General features: G+C 34.3%; 1 protein-coding gene across 8 annotated transcripts in view; it reads right to left on the bottom strand.

Moving 5' to 3' along the window:
- Window positions 1–998: 998 nt before the first annotated feature.
- The window catches only part of RBM27 (RNA binding motif protein 27), a 59,756-nt gene continuing 40,510 nt past the window's right edge, over window positions 999–20,244 (bottom strand). For all 8 annotated transcript variants that reach the window (XM_081505027.1, XM_081505030.1, XM_081505028.1 and 5 more), the window contains 9 exons: window positions 19,547–19,843; window positions 18,121–18,261; window positions 13,198–13,317; window positions 12,225–12,299; window positions 11,919–12,083; window positions 10,265–10,369; window positions 9,962–10,153; window positions 5,690–5,800; window positions 999–4,227 (listed from right to left, as the gene is read on the bottom strand). In XM_081505027.1, coding sequence (XP_081361153.1) covers window positions 4,144–4,227; window positions 5,690–5,800; window positions 9,962–10,153; window positions 10,265–10,369; window positions 11,919–12,083; window positions 12,225–12,299; window positions 13,198–13,317; window positions 18,121–18,261; window positions 19,547–19,843 — 1,290 coding nt within the window. In that variant the 3' untranslated portion in view covers window positions 999–4,143. The remainder of the gene's footprint in view (window positions 4,228–5,689; window positions 5,801–9,961; window positions 10,154–10,264; window positions 10,370–11,918; window positions 12,084–12,224; window positions 12,300–13,197; window positions 13,318–18,120; window positions 18,262–19,546; window positions 19,844–20,244) is intronic.

Raw genomic sequence — 20,244 nt, 5'->3', positions numbered from 1 at the left:
AACTAGACCCAGCCTAGTTACTACAATGGGGTTTGCAATTCAAAATGTATCCTTGGCTTTAGAATAATTTACATCAAAATTAGTAAAAACTTCACATAAAGCCAGTAATTTGTTTAATGAGAGCTCCATTTTAGTAAAATGTGTTACTATTAAACAAATATAACTATGTTCAGAATTATGCTTGCCCTCCCCCAAAAGCCTCAAACTAATGTTTACTATAAATATATATTGGATAAATTATAATATATTCAAAACAAATGATAACAGTTTGCTACTTAATCCATAAAATATGGATAAAACTGTTTATTTGAAAAGAAGGAAAATGAAATTTACTCCCATTCTTTAGTATTTTCCTGTATAAACTGAGACTTGAAGAACGACTCTTCTTGGACAATGAATAAACACTTGCAGGGGAATTGTATATAAAAAGCAGTTTTTAAAACAAGAAAATGGGAGCCCAAGCGATATACTTCCTTTTCCCATCACCACCCAGTCCTCTTGATTAAGATCATTCCTTCTCTTGTTATTCCTCACTAAATAGCCATCAAAATTACTATCACTATCTTTAGTTCATCTCTTCAAGGTGTTCTTTCCTTTCTCTCTATTGTGCTTAAGGGAAATATCCTTCCTACCCTTTGCTGGCATCTTGAATATCCTCAAGATAATACCAAAATAACTGCTTTTATAAAATAGTTTGTGCTTTTATCTGGGATACCAAGACCCATTCATGAACAGAGAAATATGCTATCAAGTTTACTTGTAACACTTTAATGCTCTTCCCTTTTGTTTCCAAGACTACTCTACCTATCAAAGGAGTTATTCTACTGAATATTTAATAGCCAGTGATTTTGGTACCCAAATTCAGATTGAGTGACATTCTCCCATGTACATGAACTCAACATAAAACACACATACGTATCCATCACTTATTCATTCTCACTCAAGCAAGCATACACACACATTTTCTTTCTTTCCAGAACAAGCCAGAATTACAGCTCTTTTGGTGATTGTTATAATTTTTGGAATGGTTCATAAATTTTGCAAATTCTTTTAAATTTGTAACTTTTATCTTTTTTTCTTTTTTCCAATTGTGAACCATTCCATATTGTATCTTTATTGCAAAAGTCAACATGCTTCTTAGAAATTCAGATTGTAATTGATAAAACAAACATTACATATATGAATTTAAATGTATAAACAGTTAGAAATTCAACAATATCTCCTATTATACTATTACACAAGTTCACAATTTTGTAAAAACTATAATACAAGCATACTATACATCAAGAGGAACCACTATTCCTTTTCACATGATTTTTTTCTTTTAATTTTTTTTTTTTTGAAATAATGATCCATACCATGGACCTTTCTTTTTCCACCCTAACAAGACGTTTTCCAATTTATCACCTTAGCTAGTGACAATGTTTTCTCAATGTTACAACATGAAGAAACTGAGGGAAATTCTACATTCCCCGGGGTTACCTTTTTAAGCCTGGGCAGTAAGCCACTAGTAAAACCAAGCTGACCAAGCCAGGTTGGTGGTTGTTATTGCTCAATAGCTACTTAGAAAGATGTCATACACATTCAAAAGAACAGAATTTGCCTCAGATGGTATATGTTATTTCTGCAAGTGACGATGCCAAGAAAACAAGTCATCTTTACTCGCTTTTAAGAGAAATCCTAATGGTTTTGGATCTCAGCCCTAAAGGAAAAAATACATACATTCAACTAGTTTATGCTAACCTTAACTTAAATTTTCCAGTATTTAATGCATATTTCGAATTATTTTTGAGAGTCAAACATTAGAAATGACATTTTGAAAGTGTTTTAGTCCTATTTAAGGTGTATCAAAAACTAAGTTTTAAAGGGCCTAAAAACTTACTGGAAAAAGTGTCTATTTATTCTTCACTTTAACATCCTTCTCTTTCACCCCCTCTCCCCCAAGAACTAAAAAAATCAAACAAATCCTTAACTCTCTCTGTACTGAGAGTGTACTAAGACGTCAATTTTAGGCTAAAAAAAAATCATATGAAAAGGAATCTCATTCTGCTGAACTGTCAGTCTACTGAAAATTTTCTTACAGCTCCATTAATTTACTGTAATTTTCAGTTTCCAAATACAAAAATACAACAATTCTTATTGAAATCTATACGCTGGTAGTTTTAGTACACAAAAAAAACCAAACAAATTATTTACAAAATTATACAGTTTAAGAAAAAACTTTGTACAAAAAATATATAAATCCTTTGTTCCCTCTATCACGTTTAAACTGTGATAAACTGTGATCTTAAACTGTCAGGACTCAAAATATTCACCACAATGAATCTTTCAAAATATATACTGACTGAGCCACAGACATCAAGAAAATTTCATTAGAGATGATGGAGGAAGAAGGAGCAAGATTGCTTATTCTAGGTACCCCATTGTGATGTTTTCCTTCTCTTATAAGCGTTGTTTTATCAGAAATATAGCAATAACCTAGAAAGAGGAAGTTCTTATCATCATGAAGGGAAAATTACATGAAAACTTAAAAATGATCCTGGTTTGACACATCATTCCAGGAAAATATACAGAAGAGGAGAGATAATCAGAATGTGGGATTTAACTTCTTATAGCCAAAAAAATCTAGAGTCCTGATGGTTTTAAGTTTCTTAGTGAATAGTTTCTACTGTGAGAAACAGTCTTTACCTCAGGAAACAAAATCCTTGACATGGTGATCACCAAGAACCTTCTGAAGCCAACAGGAGGTTTCAAATTTTCACACCACACATATTATAAAAACATAGATGTGTATATCCTTGAAAAAGTGATATCCTATTTACATTAATCATTTTATTTCCCCAGGGGTCAATACAGTGTAGTGTTGCTCCTCTGCTTTTCCATCTAACATTCAGAACACAAGGACATAAATTTACAGATATATTTTACTTAACAGATACTCTACTCTATACAGTGTACAGTAAAAATGCACACAGTGAAGGAAACTGTCTACTGAAAGATGCATATGTTCATGGATAGCAACAAGCTACAAAATTATGAAAATATAAGCTCATCTGATCAAAGTCAAGTTATGACTCCCATTTATTACTAGCATACCCATCCCCCTACCCCATCCCACCCCCAACCTACCCCCAGTCACCTTACCATCATGGTTTAAATTTAGGAAAAGCATTTCAGACACTTTTAAACCCTTTTGCATAACTATTAACTGAAGTGAGGCTTAAAAAAAAAAGCTGGTGACTCTCCCCACAAATCCTTCCATCATTCTCATCAAAATATCACTTATTTATCAAGGTTCTGGTTTAAACTTTTTATTGGGGACTGACTTTTGGTGGCCCCAAAGAATCACTTAACTCAGTAATGGGTAAGTCAGGCTACTAATAAAAAGGCAGGAGAAAGAAAATGGGGATGAGAAAGGGGCAACAGATAAAAGCCTTTTATAGTCTGAAAACATAAAAAAAAACAACTGAACCAATGCTTGATAATTTCAAAGCAAACTAAAACTCAGTAGCAGAAGTTCAGAAGAGTTACACCACAGAGCTTGCCTAGCACTGAAGAACAGTTATGATTAACACTAAAATAGTACTCACTGCTGCATATTAAATCCCCCCAAAATTTAGACTGAATACAAGTTGGGCTCCGCCTCAATAAAAAAAACCAAATTTATATTTCTTCCAAGACAACTCGTGAAAGCAAAAGGGTATTTTAATTACAAGTATCTCCTACTGTCTGACGACCCATCCATAATAGCTGAGAGTTAAGAGATTCCAGGCGATTTGACATTTAATGAAATTTTATCAGCAGATTATAATCCAAAATAAAATTTCTGAACACCCTGTCATTTACATCATAATCCAACACCAATAGCAACAAAAACAGGTGGTGTGGAAAATAAGGCTCTAGAGATTATCCATGTCATTCCTGTGGATCTTCACAACTGTGTAAAAGTCACTAGGCCTTTGGTGCTTTAATATCATGAAAGTTATGAGATGTATTTAAAAAGCAAACTTGCTGTCCTTACACCTACTGTGTCGAAAAGAAAAATAAAAAGAAATTTTTTTTGGCTCATTGACTTCTTTAAATAATTTTAAAAAGTTTTCTTCTAAACAATATTCCTAAAAATTATACAAGTCGCATCTGATTTCATCTTCGCCATGAACGAGACTCATATTCATCTTCGTCTTCGTCGTCATCATCATGCAAAAACAAATCTGAGGTTTCTGTTTCCTGAAAAAAAGAGAGGGTAAAATCTGCTCAGTGGCACAAGAAAGCTAAGTAAAATACTTTTTAGGCCAAAGAACAAACAGACTAGTATACAATGCCCAGACTGGATTTACAAGTGATAAACTCAGAGTATCTTCATTAAGTAAGTAAGTAAAGTCATTCAGTTGTGTCTGACTCTTTGCGACCCCATGCACAGTAGCCTACCGGGCTCCTCTGTTCACGGGATTTTCCAGGCAAGAGTACTAGAGTGGGTTGCCATTTCCTTCTCTAGGGGATCTTCCCAACCCAGGGATTGAACCTGGTCTACAGCATTTCAGGCAGACGCTTTACCGTCTGAGCCACCAGGGAAGCCCAAGTATCTTTAGGGGCAAGAAAAACTAAAAATGTTAAAAAAAAAAAAAAAAAAAATATATATATATATATATATATATATGTATTTGTCTCCCTTGCTAATTTTGTTAGTTTAATAGGAGAAGACTTCCATTCTAATATCATCAGGAAAATTAAAAAACATAGGAATGTTTTGGGGGGGGTATCTATGAAACATGTTTTTGATTAATTTTATTCTATTATCTTAAAAGTGAGAAAAATAAATAACCACTTGAACTTCTGAATTTTTCCTTTGAAAGCCAATTATTTGTGAGGGAAGAATATAATAACTTCCCTATGACACTGACATTCCAAATCTACTATAAAAATCTAAAATCTTACAAACATTACAAAGTATCTACAAACATTTCCAAAATACCAAGATTTTTCTGTTCTTAACAAAGGAAAAGTTTCTGCCTTTGTAAAATTTTCTGCTTTAGGTAAAATTACCCATTTGGTCAGAAAAACTCTTGATCAGACATAAATGCTTGCTATCTTTTAAAACCAAAATTACAATGAATGAGGAATAACTTGCAATGCTCCCTCAAGTGTCTACTTTAATAAACTAATTAGAAATATAGGGGTAAAAATGCAATGTTAGTCCCCATTGTTTTAAGAAGCTGATTAATACTTATATTATTTAAGTCCATGGTTTTGCTATTCTTTCCTCTTACGTCCAACTTCTTTATACTCTCACTTTAATGAACTATACATACAAAATAAGAAACTCAAATCTATTACTTATGGAACTTGAATAAGTGAAAACTAAAACAACCAGATAAAATTTAATTGTTCCCTTAATCCACATCTTTACTTACCAAAATAAAAATGTCCAGAGCCCCAATAAAGCCAAAATAAATGCAAATTTAAAAAACAAGAACAGTCTCTCCTACAACAGAAAATAATCCCCCAAAGAGCTTTTTCATTTCTGCACCTGTCCTGATTCTTTAATAAACTTCTAGACTAGTGTTAATCACATGCATGAAAAAACTCATTATGTATTTTTAAATTTATATTATTTACTTGAATGTCAAGAAAAGCATATAACGGGCAAATAATCTAATTCAACTCTTTTACTTTCAGCTGTTAAATTTACCTCCTCCTTGACTTCTTCTTCCTCAGTCTCAGTGGATACAGAAGGCACCTTGGCCTTGTGCCATGATATCTGTAGCCGACGGTCTTTGAATTTTGACCCTTGGTTTGCAGGCTAAAATAGATTTTAGAACACAAAAGTTTGTATTCACATTTACTAATGATTTCTTCAAATTGTGTGCTATTAAAAGTTTAATGACTATTTGAAGGAAAAAAAAATCTGTTAAAGTTAAAATCTGTTAAAGCATCTACAAATAATCTCCAATGAGAGCTAGAAAAAGTGATGTTCTTTTTGATTAGAAAAAGATGTCTGGCTTTCCCAGGATAATCCACGATTAATGTTGATGCCACATAAATTTTAAGATTTGTCTTGGTTTGGAAGATAAATTATATACAGTCATTCTACTTAGAAAAATCACTATGAGGACAACAAAAACTGTCTTAATATGATTACTGACCTTTCACATTGATAATTACAAATTTAGAGTAAAATCTTATAAATGTAGTAAGGAATTTAAAAATCATCTATTCATCTCATGACATCCCTTCTATCCCAATCTATTTCTGATAAAACTATTCCCACTTCCTTTCCTGAAATGCTATACAACGACCAACACTCCACGGCACATCATGCATCCCACAAACATTAAACACTATCCTGCGGTTTTGTTTTTGTTTGCTTCTGTGAGCATGCTCAGTTGTCCAACTCTGCAGTCTCATGGACTGTAGCCGGCCAGGCTTCTCTGTCCAGGCAAGAATACTGGAGTAGGGGATCTTCGCGACCAGGGATCAAACCCAGATCTCCTGTGTCTCCTGCACTGGTAGGCAGATTCTTTAGCACTGAGCCATCTGGGAAGTCAAACACTATCCTACCTACTTCAGGGTAAAATTACTCAGTTTCAAATGTATTTCTTGTTACTACCATCTAAACATTTTTTCTCCCTTCCCATCAAATTTCAATAAGAGAAAACAAAAAACTCATGGGACATATTAAAATGAATATCAGAATTACTCATTTTAATGTCCCACAAGTCAAAATGTTTACATTTACCATCTTTTCAAAATTAGGTAGTTACTAAGTGAGTAGATATTAAAAGTTCTTATCACTAGGAAAAAATTTTTTCTCATGTGAGGTGACGACGGATGCTAACTAATTTTAGTAATCATGTACGTATATCAAATCATTATGTTGTACATCTGAAAATAATACAGTGTTATATGTCAATTATATCTTAATAAATCTTGAAAAAAAGGCAATTTGTGTAATTTGTTGATTTGTTGTTGTTATTGTTCAGTCACTAAGTCCTGTCTGACTCTTTTGCAACTCCATGGACTGCAGATTGCCAGCCTCCACTGTCCATGGAATGGAGCGGGTTTCTATTTCTGTTTCCAGAATGATCCAGATCTTCCTGACCCAGGGATTGAACCTGCGTCTCCTACATTGGCAGGCAGGCGAATTCTTTACCGCCGAACCACCAGGGAAGCTCCTGGTTTGTGTAATAGACATCCCCTACTCTACCCTTTAACATATAATATGACCAATTATAGAGACTTTATCAGTATTCTGTTCACTCCTATATTATTTAAATTCTTTCCAGTTTTACTGAAGTATAACTGACAAAATTGTAAGATATTTAAAGTGTACAATGTGATGATTTGAAACACTGGGAAAAGACACCCTTCCTCCTTTGATCAACATGTCCATATCTCACATATTTAGCCTTTAGGGAGGGGGGTGAAGGAGGGGGCTAGAACATTTAAGTTCTACTCTCTCAGCAAATTTCAATTATATAATACAGTCTAATCAACTGCAGTCACCATTAAGCCCTTAGACTTTGCTATTTAAATTTTTAAATAAAGATATGTTACTTTTACTAGCAAGAAAAAGCAATATAAAAATTTTAATCTGTATTAACTGGGTTGCTTTCCAAAGAAGGCAGTAGTTCTATTCTCCAGAAGGAATTTTAAGGCATTAAATGTATTATATATCTATTAATATTATTGAAGGAAGAGGAGAAATTTAATTTGCATGCAGCCAGGAACTAAAAGTATAAAACTCCCACTACCTAACTTGCAACAAATAAGATTAATAAATAGAATAAAGATGTATTTTAACATCTTTCAGTTCAAGTCAGGAACTCTCACACAACACTGACGGGAATCTAATAAAATTGATGCAGTTTACTCAACAGCTCCATCTACATCAACAGAAAAGCATACATATATTAAAAGACATCTAAAATAATGTTCATTGCAACACTGCTCATAAAAATGAAATGGAAATAATCCAAATACCTATCAATACGGGAATGGAAAAATAAGTTGTGGTATATTTATACAACTGAAAATTATACAGAAATAAAAATAGCAAACTACTGTTACATGTAATAACATGAATAAATCTCAGAAATATAATGTTAAGAGAAAAACCAAATAGACACACTTCAAAATAGCTTCACTAAAACCCATCAACCATCTTTTCATTCAGATATAGCTGCTCAATGAGCTTTTCACAATCATTAAGGACAGTAAAAGGATACTGAAAACATTCATTTTACTTTAGCCTTTGTGAGATATGAAATACCTCAAAGAGCTGCCCTGTAAGTTTGTCAAATCAACTTTCAATAACGTCTCAGGCATACGTATTTCTGTATTTTTTTTCAAAGAAATCACACTATACTGCCCAAGCACCTGTTACCAGAGTTTTTTCTAGCACTCAAGACTGTCTGATAGCACCCCGTCAAAACAACAAAAACTACAAAACACCATCAACACTAACAGTAGTGTCTCGTTCTTTAAGTTGCCTCATGTGCCTTGGCTTTCTTTGCTCCTTCCCCAAATGTCTGGACACGTCCCATGCTGCACATAGCGTTATATTTCAGACTTAAAAAAATGTATGTGTGTAAAAGTTGGTTATTATAAATACTCTATAATGACTCTACTTATGAGAAGGGCAGGGAGCCAACTGAGCATGACTTCTGGGTTAAAACTTAAACATTTACATATACATCTCCAGTAACCCTCAGGATAGAGCAAAGCAGCTTCCTACCCCACAAGATAACCTCCTTTTTTAACAAAAACTTTCTGCAGAGCCAAATTTATGAAAATTCTGCTTTATATTATCTAATGTCACCTCAGCTGAGCTGGCCATGGATCTAAATGCCCAACTATTTGGCAAGGAGATTCGAATGTTATATAATCAACACTGAAAGACAAAAATCAACATTGACCTGGGCTCCAGAAGAACACCCTGCACATGTACAGTGCTCCTCCACGTGTTACCTTCTTTACTCCTAAAAGAAGTCTCTTAAAGACAATCTTCCACTTTACAAAAAAATAAAGGTCAGACTAGTGAAAGAACTGGCTCAAGCGTAAACAGGCTGCAGCCAAGATGGCTCTCAAATCTGGACATTTTATAACAAGCTAGTGTTCTCCAATGGCCAGGGAGAAACAGGGTTAAAGGGCATCAAACTAATAAACTATAGTGAGTGTGAAGTCTTGCTGTGTAAGATTTCCTTCACCATCTTTAGGGCTGAAAATGCTTTCTCTCAAAAGAGTTGTTTGAGGAATAGGGATCTTGAATGTTAACAGTAAACTGTGTATTATCACCTTGATCCTGCCACTTATTAACTGTATGATCTCGGGTGACTTTTTTAAGCTTCATTTTTCCCATCTTTACACATGGGATTTTACAAGTACTTTATACAGTTATTTAAGATTACATGAGATCATGCATGAAAATGCTCTAGCACAAATAACACTCAGAAAATATTTACTGAATGAATTAATGAATGGTTAGAAAGAGAATATACTGTTTATATGCAAAATAATAAAAACATTTACCTGTGGCAAATATTTATTTAAATGTTTGTCTAAAAGTAAGTGGTCATCACTGTATACAGAATATAACTAAGCATGACACTTCTCCTAACAAATTTTTCCTTTGGATTTCATCTCCATCCCAGACTATTTTCACTTATTGTCACCTGGTAAGTCATGCAAACACCTGGTAAAAGATGTAATAAACTCTAAAGCAAAAATCAAATATACCTTTGGAACAACTTTTGTCACTACAAATGCATTTATGTGAAATATTATGGAATATAGCATGAGCTACTTCTTGACCTTCAAATATATTAACAGGAATGTGCTAATATCCATGATTTTACAACTTAATTTTCTTATCTATAAAACATTTGACATTTATACAGAAGGCAGCAAGGAAATGCTGAATACAATGATTTTATAGTTAGCACTTACTACTTTAAAAACTTACTGAAAAATGCTGAAGTAAGTCATCTTTCTCCTCCTCCATGAAGCCCCCAACTGTGAGTGCTTTGGGGCGGTGGTCCACTACCATGTGATTTAGTGAACCCCTTCCTCTCCCTCCACGGCCTCGGCCTCTCCCTCGACCTTGAGAGGACATGGTCTTTCCTCGACCCACCGGTAAAATACCTAATCGTGCAGCCTGAATAACAAAAGACAGAATATAATATACACTGTCAAACTAAACCTTGGAAAGAGAGGGAAACTATTTTTTGAGATGTTAACTGTAGTAGGTAACTCCTCTTAATCTCACCTCAACCTGTAACTGATTGAGTTTTTTCCGTAACTCTGTTGTGTCTTCTCCTGAGGACAGCCTCTTGTGAAGGTCCAGTTCAGTATCTAATAGTTCTTTTTGGGCCTGTGGAAAAATTAAGGGTAAAAATGTATTTTTTAGACAACTTATAAAATCTTGTTCAGAATATTACACTTTTAGAATGACATAGATCTCTTCTGGGTAAATGTGAGAGCATGAAATCTCTTTTGGGTGTTTTAAGGAAAGTAACTTGACAGATATAATACTGAAAACATGTAGTGTATAATGTTAACAGTAATAACAATAAAAAGTATTACTGCTTAACAAGCAAGTAGTATTACAATATGCTTAAGATGGCCTAAAAATCAGACACTGGAAACAGTCATCTGAGATGAGAGAGTTGAGAATGATTATCACATAATAAAGCATCACAATTGAAACATAATGGTGCAAAATAAATTATATGGTAAAAATTCACTAATAATACAAATATAACAGTTATAATAATTGCTGTCAGATCTGAACCTTGTAACTATTGCCACTCTTTTTCTTTTCTAAAGGAACAAATTATCAGTCTTTAGCTAGTGTGACTTTGAGAAATTTTCTTCCCCCATATTCTCTTAAATTTCTGTAATTAAATGTTCTTTCCATAATTGGGGAAGTTTCAATTAAAAATAACATTTTTATTACATATTTTAAAAGCAAAAGCAATCTTTTTTTGATCATAAGTTAATATCTTAAACATAATTTTATTGGATTATATAGTTGATTGACAATGTTGTGTAAAAAACAATCTTAAAGAAACACTTTACATTCTTTTACTAACAGAAAACAATTTCAAATGCAATATAATACTGTATATAAAAATTTACATTCTATATATCTGATAAATTTATTCCCAGTTCTCAAGTGAAGTCGCTCAGTCATGTCTGACTTTTTGCGACCCCATGGACTGTAGCCTACCAGGCTCCTCAGTCCATGGAATTTTCCAGGCAAGAGTACTGGAGTGGATTGCCATTTCCTTCTCCAGGGGATCTTCCCAACCCAGGGACTGAACCCGGATCTCCCACATTGCAGGCAGACGCTTTACCATCTGAGCCACCAGGGAAGCCCTCTAGTTCTCAAAGGGCTGCAGATTTATCTAAAATCCTACTACAGAGCTGTAGAATAATGATAGAACCTCAGTGCAAAAGCAAGCATTCTCCTACGGTAAGGAAATAAATAGAAATTAACAAAATTAGACTTAAATAGATCTAGAACTTTAGACTGTTGTTTTCAATAAAAAGCCATAGTTTTACCCATACTAAAGTCATGGTATCTTCTGACTATTACAAGAGATGGCTGTATTACAATGTAATTGAAGAATTAGGGAAAGAACTGAAAAGAGGAAATGTCTCTTTCCTTGTCATCACTCTAGCAGTTACATCCTCAGCATGAAGAACAAAAAAATTTCAGTTAAAAAAAACACATCTTTGTTCAAACTGGGTAGTATCATTTCTTTCAAAGGGAGTACATAGCATTTACAGAAACATTAAAAAAAATTGTTGCTAGTGTCTCACACTAGTCACTTAAGGGTTCCACTGTACTTTCAAAGTGCAAAGCACACCACAAATGTTCAATAAGCCTATGCTGAAAGAAAAATGCAAACAATTACCTCTGTTTTTGTCTTTACTTTAGATGGTGTGGAGACTGCAGAAGATGTTTTTAACTCATCTTTCAATTGTGAGATCTTTTCTCCAAGCTCTTTCAAAGTCTTCATTATATTTGCTCTCTCTTCTGGTTTCATGTTTTTGTTTTTTTCTAGCTTGGATATTAACATCTATAAAATAAACAAAAAAAAAGTAAAACTTTGCTTAGTAAATTCTAATACAAATAACCTTTAAAATTTTGGGGAGAATATCTTTGGAAAATCCATTCTATACATCAATTCCAGCAAGCAAATAATGAATGTTTGTCTTACCTTTTGGCATTCTATTTGTTTTTCTAACATTTCTTGCCTCTTTTTCCTCATATCTTGTTGTAGCTTCATTGCTTCCTGTATGAACAGGAAAGTTTCTCATTACTAATTTTTTCCTTACAAGTTTGCCAATGATACATACATAAGGCTACTGTAATCTCAACTCATCTTCCCTGAGTCATCCCTTACACAAGACAGATATTCCTCCTAATCAAAAAAGAGCTGACCATAAATGAAACCTTTAAACCTATTTTCTCAACACTTCCAATATAAAAGAGTTTACATTTATAATTGTACTTTAACATTTAAAATACTGAATACAAATTAGCTGTATCTATGAGGTTTATTCACTTAAAAGACCTGAATGCATATATAAAGAAAAACAAGAGCTGTTTTCACCTCCTCATGTAATAAGTCAAATCCTTATTTTTGAAGTTTAAAGTCTAAAAATGTGAGATGCAGCTCTACGTTAGAAATGATAGCAAAATCTATCTGGAAAATGTCACCTCTGACCCCTCTGTTAATTAAATCTCTAATTATACTTAGATAATATATATAAACATTTATTTTATTTGAAAAACTATGTGAGTTTAAATCTACGATGATAATTATTGCTATACTTCATGTGAAACATTATCTAGTGTACAAAGCCAGAAAGAAATTAAGAGAAAATAATGAAACAAAAATATCCGTTTCTCACCCTTTTCTCTCCCTTGCAGGAAAAAAAGGAAAAAAAAGGTCAGCTCACTCAGTGTCTTTAATTTTTATATAGAAAAAATTCTTTCCTTGTGCTTGATGTAGCTACTAAGGCAACTAACTGCAAAACATTTTTCAAGTATACAATGCCTCAAGCAGCAGTTAAATAAACATTATAATGTTGTTTCCATAACAACAGTGAATTGTTCAAGTTATTAACACAATCACTTAAGAATTCAATAGATCCTTTCCTTTTGAAGAGAAGAATCAAGATTGTTACCTGCTTCTTTTTAAGAACTTCTTGGACATCATGAGATTTTGATCCTGAACCAAGTTTTGAAGGTGTCTTTAAGTTTGAGGAGCTATAAATCATTTTTGGATGGCCTGGAGTTGAAAATATCTACGAAACACAAATATGATTAAATCTTAGCAATGCCTTAAAATAATTTTTTAAAAAGACTGCATAAATTTTTTTAAGGAGTCAAGTTTTGGCCATTTTTGCATTTAAAAACTCCATTTATAAAACAAGTTCTTTATACATAAACTCAATTATCATTCAAATACAAAAACTTTTTAGCAATAATGTTTCATTCCTGAATATAAAGAAATTTTTCTTTTCTTTATATTTTTTTAATTGGGAGAAAAAGAACTACTCCTGACATCTAGGAGCCAGACTGCCAGTCATAGCTGGGCCTCAGTGTCCCCTTGTGTATGGCAAAAACTACTACAATATTGTAAAGTAATTAGCCCCCAACTAAAATAAATAAATTTATTTAAAAAAAAAAGAGAGACACAGATGCATAGAACAGTCTTACGGACTCTGAGGGAGAAGGTGAGGGTGGGACGTTCTGGGAGAATAGCATTGAAACATGTATATTATCATATGTGAAACAGAATACCATTCCAGGTTTGATGCATGAGACAAATGCTCAGGGCTGGGGCAATGGGATGACTCAGAGGGATGGGATGGGGAGGGAGGTGGGAGGGGGGTTCAGGATGGGGAACACATGTAAACCCATGGCTGATTCGTGTCAATGTATGGCAAAAACCACTACAATATTGTAAAGTAATTAGCCCCCAACTAAAATAAATAGATTTATTAAAAAAAAAAAAAAACATGAACAATTTCATAGTATACTGACTTCAGACAAGGCTACTCTTGTGGATCATGGTGGATCAAGGCAAAAATAAAATCATTCCATGACTAAACACAAAAAAACCTGTAAATACTACCCAAACCATAAAATGATTAAATTCTACCCTGGCTAATATGAATGACTACAGCTTCTTTACCAAATACAGTTTTGGCCTAATTTTGGTCTTCCCTCCTTCTAGGTAAACTTATCCCCTCCTTCTAGGTAAACTTATCAGGAAATCTGATCATAGCATTACTCCTCTCTCTTTTAACCTTCCACCAAATTACCTAACACAGCCAATCCTAAAATATGCCCTTGCTAACACCCTCTAAATGACATGTTCCATGGTTTCACTGTGTATACTCCCTCACTGAATAATAAACTCAACTTGCTCAACTAAAGATGTGTTTGTGGAGGTCTTTGGTGGGGGTGGGGTGGCTAATGTCATTAAGCTATCTTCCACAAGTGTCAAATAAAAAGCCATGTTTCTAATAATTGCAAACCCTCCTAAGAAGTAAGGTACTTTGCAAATGTTACAACCAACCATAGACAAGCAGCCAGCTCACAGATCTAATGCTGCAAGCAAAATGGTGTCTGTCTTTACTCCGCTCATTTTGCTATTTAGATTCCTTTATGAACAGATGACTCCAGACAATCTTCCCCTCTTTAAGGCATAGCAGAGAAACATACTATACTACAATCTCTCTGGTCAAGTTTTCCCTAATATACTCCGTTAGGTAGCATTTAACAGGAGGCTACCTGTATGCTGTTTTCGGTCTTGCATAAATCCTTTTGTTCCTTAACAGCCCCTGAATGCAGGTGCGAGAAGGGCTGGCAAGCCAGCTCTCGGGAATAATAGGAATTTATGTATCATTATACCAAAATTAGGCCAAAACTGTATTTGGTAATTTAAGCAGCCATTTACAACTCTCTTCCCTTCTGATATGGAAAGTAACTTTTACAATCCCCTCTCTTGAAAATGATTCTAGCCTCCAGCTTCCTGATCAACTTGTAAGATTTTTTTTTATCCCTGTCTCTGCTAAAAAGGGCTATCTTGTAAGAGAGTATATATATGCCCACAATATGTTGAATAAACGCCTTTGTTCCACCAGAACTCTGGTCCCCGTGTCTTTCTTCATCTCTCTCTCTCTCTGTCCCCTTCAGGCTGCTCAGCCTCTTTTCTTCCTTCTTTCACTTTCTTATCAGTCAACTCTGTACCCCCAAGTTCCAGTCCATTAAAGGACCACAATAATACTCCACTCTTATTTTTAAATTAACTTTAAATATATCATATAAGGGACACAGATAAATGCATATAATACTAAGAAATTATAAATACTTAGATATAATACCAAGAAATTTGTGGAAAATTCAATCATGTAATATACACAAATACAAAACTTCTCTCAAACAACACTTAATTGCCCTAAAAATTAAATCACTTTAAATACACAGGAAAATGAAATACTGTAGAAATCTGCAGATGATATTCATGTTGTTATTATTATTTATCAAAATAAAAATACCAATAGCTATAATTTACTGAGCACTTATTATATTCTCTTGTGTTTTACCAACACGAAATTTTTTACTCCCCATAGCAACTGAGTTTATTGAAACGGAAACCAATGCTTGTCAATTATCTAACACAACTAGTAAGAGTCAGTCAGTGCTGTGTGACTTCAAAAACTGTGATTGTTTTTGTTTTTCCATCTTTGAGTATCGATGATTTTTTTAAATAAACAGAAGTACAAAATTATATATATATAAAATGATGCATTCATCACCAAGCAGCAACGATCAATTTACATTATTTTATGTAAAATCATTCATTATTTTATGTAAAATAACATTGTTATATTTAAATCTCCAACTATACCCTCAAAACAAACACCACATATTATTTTATCTGTGGTTTTTTTTTAATTTGGCTTCACCATGAGGTATGTGGGATCTTAGCTCCCTGAACGGGGTGGGGTCAAACTCATGCCCCCTGCATTTGACGCATGGAGTCTTAACCACGGAACTGCCAGGGAAGTCCTTGTGAGTATTTCAGTTTTATCTCTAAAAGACAAGGACTCCTTTCTTTTTTACATAAAACCATAATATCATCATCACACTTAAATGGTAACAATTCTTTAAAATCATTAAATATTTACAACTCCAGATTACATTATAATTTTCAAAACATTTTCCCATATTTGAATTAGGATGTACTAAAGTCCATATAGTATAATTGGCTGTATTTCTTTAAAGTCTCCTCTAATTGTTTCCCTCTTCATGTCTTTCCTTTAATAAAGAAAAACATTTATTTGGCTCCGCTGGGTCTTAGTTGCAGCATGTGGAATCTAGTTCCTTGACCTGGTATCAAACCTGGGCCCCCTGCACTGGAAGTGTGAAGTCTTAGCCACTGGACCACCAGGGAAGTCCCTCCATTCCATTGTAAATCACTTGTTGAAGAGACCAGGTCACTCGTCCTGTTGTATTCACCACAGGATTCTATGGTATCCTTTAACATGTTTCTGACCTCTGAATTTCCTTTAAATTGGTGAAGAGTTCTAGAGTCTTAATGACATTTTTTCACTCTTTGAAAGGATGCTAGTAATCTTTGACAAATTCTTTGCTTTCTGGTTTGACAAAATATTCTAGGGCTCATCTGGAACACTGTCAGCCCCAGATTTGGGAACAGACATTTCTTCAAGGATCCCTCATTCCTTTTGATCCTGGGGATAGGAGTGGCAGGGTCATTACCATCAGGCTGGGTTATTGTTTCTAGACCTTTTTAGTAGACAGAATTGAGAAATGTTTTGGAGGTTTTTAAAGTTGTCTAGTTTCCTGTATTCTTGCCGTAACCACCAAGATTTAAATTACATGGGTTACTTTTTGTTTTTTTTCTATTATAAACAAATACTTACATGTGTTCACTGCCCCTACTTTCTAACAGCGGCTGACTACATTTTTTGTCCCATTTTGTTTCTTTTACTTAATGTATCCTGATGATCACCTCATGGTATATATAAAGATACTCCTCATTCCTCTGCAAAGTTACACATATGCTATTGGGTGGATGTACTACATTTTTAGTAACCTATCGCCTACTGATTGATATTTGGACTGTTTCCAGTCTTTCACTATTGAAGAGAGTCTATGTTTCCCAGTCTTGCTCATACGTCTTTCCATAGTTTGACAAGTACATCTTTGGCATAGATTCCTAAAGGAGGATTATTGGTTTAGAGTAAATCCATACATAATTTTACAGCATAATACATAGACAAGGCCAAATTTCAAGGGGGTTGTACCATTTAGCATCTCTGTCAGCATATACATTTCAGATCCTTGTAGAAATTACCCTGGTTTATTAGGTAATTTAAAAAATGGATCTAATTTTTTTTTCCATCGGGCTATCCACTCATCCCAATACCATTCACCAAAAGCCCATACATTCCCTGCTGATCTCAGATAATGTGTTAGCATATGACATACCCCTATTCTTAAGTCTATAGATCTCAGTCTCACGATTTTGTGTTAGTGTTCTCTCATGTGCCAGTATCAAACTGTTTGCGTTGTACAGACTTCACAGCATTTCTCATATCTAGGAGAGCTATCCCCACTTGTTCTTTTTTAGTTTTCCTAGCTCTCTTGGGAAAAAACAATCACCATTCTAGAGAGTAGTCATACAGATATATTTTCAAAAGCAAAGGAAGCTAGTTAAAAACATATTTCAAAATTTGACTTTTGAATTGATTATGATTGAATCCCCTTCATGATGTTAATTAAACAAGACAAATGATTAAAGAAATGGATTAATAAAGACATCTATTAATAAATGTCTAAAATTCTCAAATTCCCACTCAGCTTTGAATAGGAAAAGAAAATTTAACTAGCAAATTTCTGGCTGAACCATTGAAATTTAGGGAAGTTGACCAGCCATATATAAGATTAGCTGTCACAACTATCTTGATTGAGGAACTAAGACATTAAAAATCTGGGTGATAATCAATTAATTTCTTTGTGTCACTGAACAACTCCAACTCTAAACATATTTAAAGGCTCACAGAAATATATACCTGGCAATCATCTCCAGCACCACCTGACTGATTCAACAAGTGTGCTGCATCACTCTGGTTACCACTGGCATGTCCAAGACGATGTTTCACAGGAACTTTATTAAGAACATATGCCCCTGATGTCTGCGGTTTGCTCATCATCTGCATATACAAAATAAATACATTGGTGGCAGAAGTTTTTTAAATGCCTAGGAATGATACAAATTTAGGACAGTGACTACCCTGGGGAGGAAGACATGGGAATGTGAAGGTAGAGTGCTTCTATTATTTATAAGGTTTCTTTTTCTAAGAGGTAGACATACAAATGACTGTTATTATCCATACTCTTTTGGATGTCTGAAATATATCACAACATAATGCAAATATATGTGTATGTACTCACAAATAAAGTTAGTAATTTTTCAATTATGTACTGCTGAAAGACTTATGGGTTTTGACAGTTTAACATGAGTAACTGTGATAGGACCACCCTAAAAACATAACACAATCTCATGCTGCATTAACAGCACGGACTCGAATGGATCACAGAGGTGACTGTACCACTTTTATACACCATTTAGCCAACACCTAGGGAAAGCCTTTACCTTCAGAATCTAACATGAAATGGGACAGAGACAAAAGAAATGCAAACTTAACTGCAAATAAACAGGATGGTGAATGGAGTTAATAATACTAGGTCCTGTTAAGGAACACGCTTCTTATTCTATCTGAGTATATTTAATTCAAACAAAAGAATGCCTAGGAGATTATCAATATCATCAGTATCTGAATAGTTCTACCGCAGGGTGATTTGCTCTTTCCTTCGTTCATCTATTCATTCAAATATGTTTAGAGCACCATGTGCCAGGCCTTGTTTTAGGCACCACGAATAGAACAAATAAAACAGACAAAATTCCAGTCTCCTGGGCTCCCATTTCAGTTTTAAAAGAAACAGAATATTTCTATATGAGAAAAAATAGAACAAGAGGGTGGGTATAAGAGTGATTGATTCTAACACAAAACAAAGAAGTTGTTCTAGATTCAGAGTCATTCAGTAGTGGATGGTTATTGTAACTGAGTGTTGAGAAGAAGGTATTTCTTAAACATGAAGATTTATGGGCCTTGTATCTAGAGACTGACTCTGTAGATCTGAGAAGGTAATGTGCACCCAGGTAGGTGATTCTAGCACAGTGCTTCTCAAACTTCAAGGTACCTAAAAATCACATGGACAGCCTATTAAAACAGATTACTGAGCCCTACTCATTCAGTAAGTTGAGGTGAAGCCCAAAATTACATGTCTAATAAGCTCCTAGGAGATCAGATGCTGCTGGCCTACAAACCAAACTGACTGGCTCTGATGTAGAAGACCAAAGACAACAAATTGAGAAACAGTGATCTAGAGGATAGGCCTCAAGGACCTTTAATTCCCTATGAGCCAGCAGATTACCTTCTGAATCCCTCCATGCACTGATGAGGGAGGAGACTGGGCCACCAGCACCTGCTGCTGATGAAGGTGCTGTGGCAGGTGATGGTGCTGCTGTGACAGATGACTAAGTGTTTGTTGTTGTTGCAGGAGCAGCTGTGTTGGAGACTGTAGTGCTGGTTGCTCATTATTTTCCCTGTGCCACAGGACTCGAATGAACCGGTTGTTTAGAACTGCTTCAGTGCTAGAAATGGCTTTTCTGGCCTCTTCATTAGTAAGATATTGGATGAGGGCTGCTTCTGGATCTCCCTTAAAAGCAACCTATAAGAAAAAACAATAGCAACAACAAAACACAGAAATGAATGATTACAGGCAAGTAAATAAATAAATTACTGATAAATTCAAAAGCAGAAAACAGCCTGCTGAAATCCATTGTGAAGTCTATGTAAATAAAGAGTTATCTCTTACAAGGTAACGTATGTATTTCAACATTATATATGAAAGAATACTAGATTACTTAACAAATAATCCTAGTGATGTTATATAACCACTTGGGAAAAGATAATAAGAATTCCTTCCTGATACCTTACATCCAAATAAACTCCAAAGACAGAAAATGTTTTACAATAAACAAACAAAACAGCCCACAAAAAACCAGGGAGAAGTGAACATCTGTATACTCTGAAGGTCTGGAAAGCCTTTTTACAACACATCTATGAATG

The sequence above is a fragment of the Giraffa tippelskirchi genome, chromosome 6 (genome assembly GCF_054371585.1).
Source record: "Giraffa tippelskirchi isolate mGirTip1 chromosome 6, T2T-mGirTip1v1.2.pri, whole genome shotgun sequence".
Classification (NCBI taxonomy): domain Eukaryota; kingdom Metazoa; phylum Chordata; class Mammalia; order Artiodactyla; family Giraffidae; genus Giraffa; species Giraffa tippelskirchi.
The sequence above is the reverse complement of the archived record's forward strand: the minus strand, read 5'-3'. Positions and strand labels throughout refer to the sequence as shown.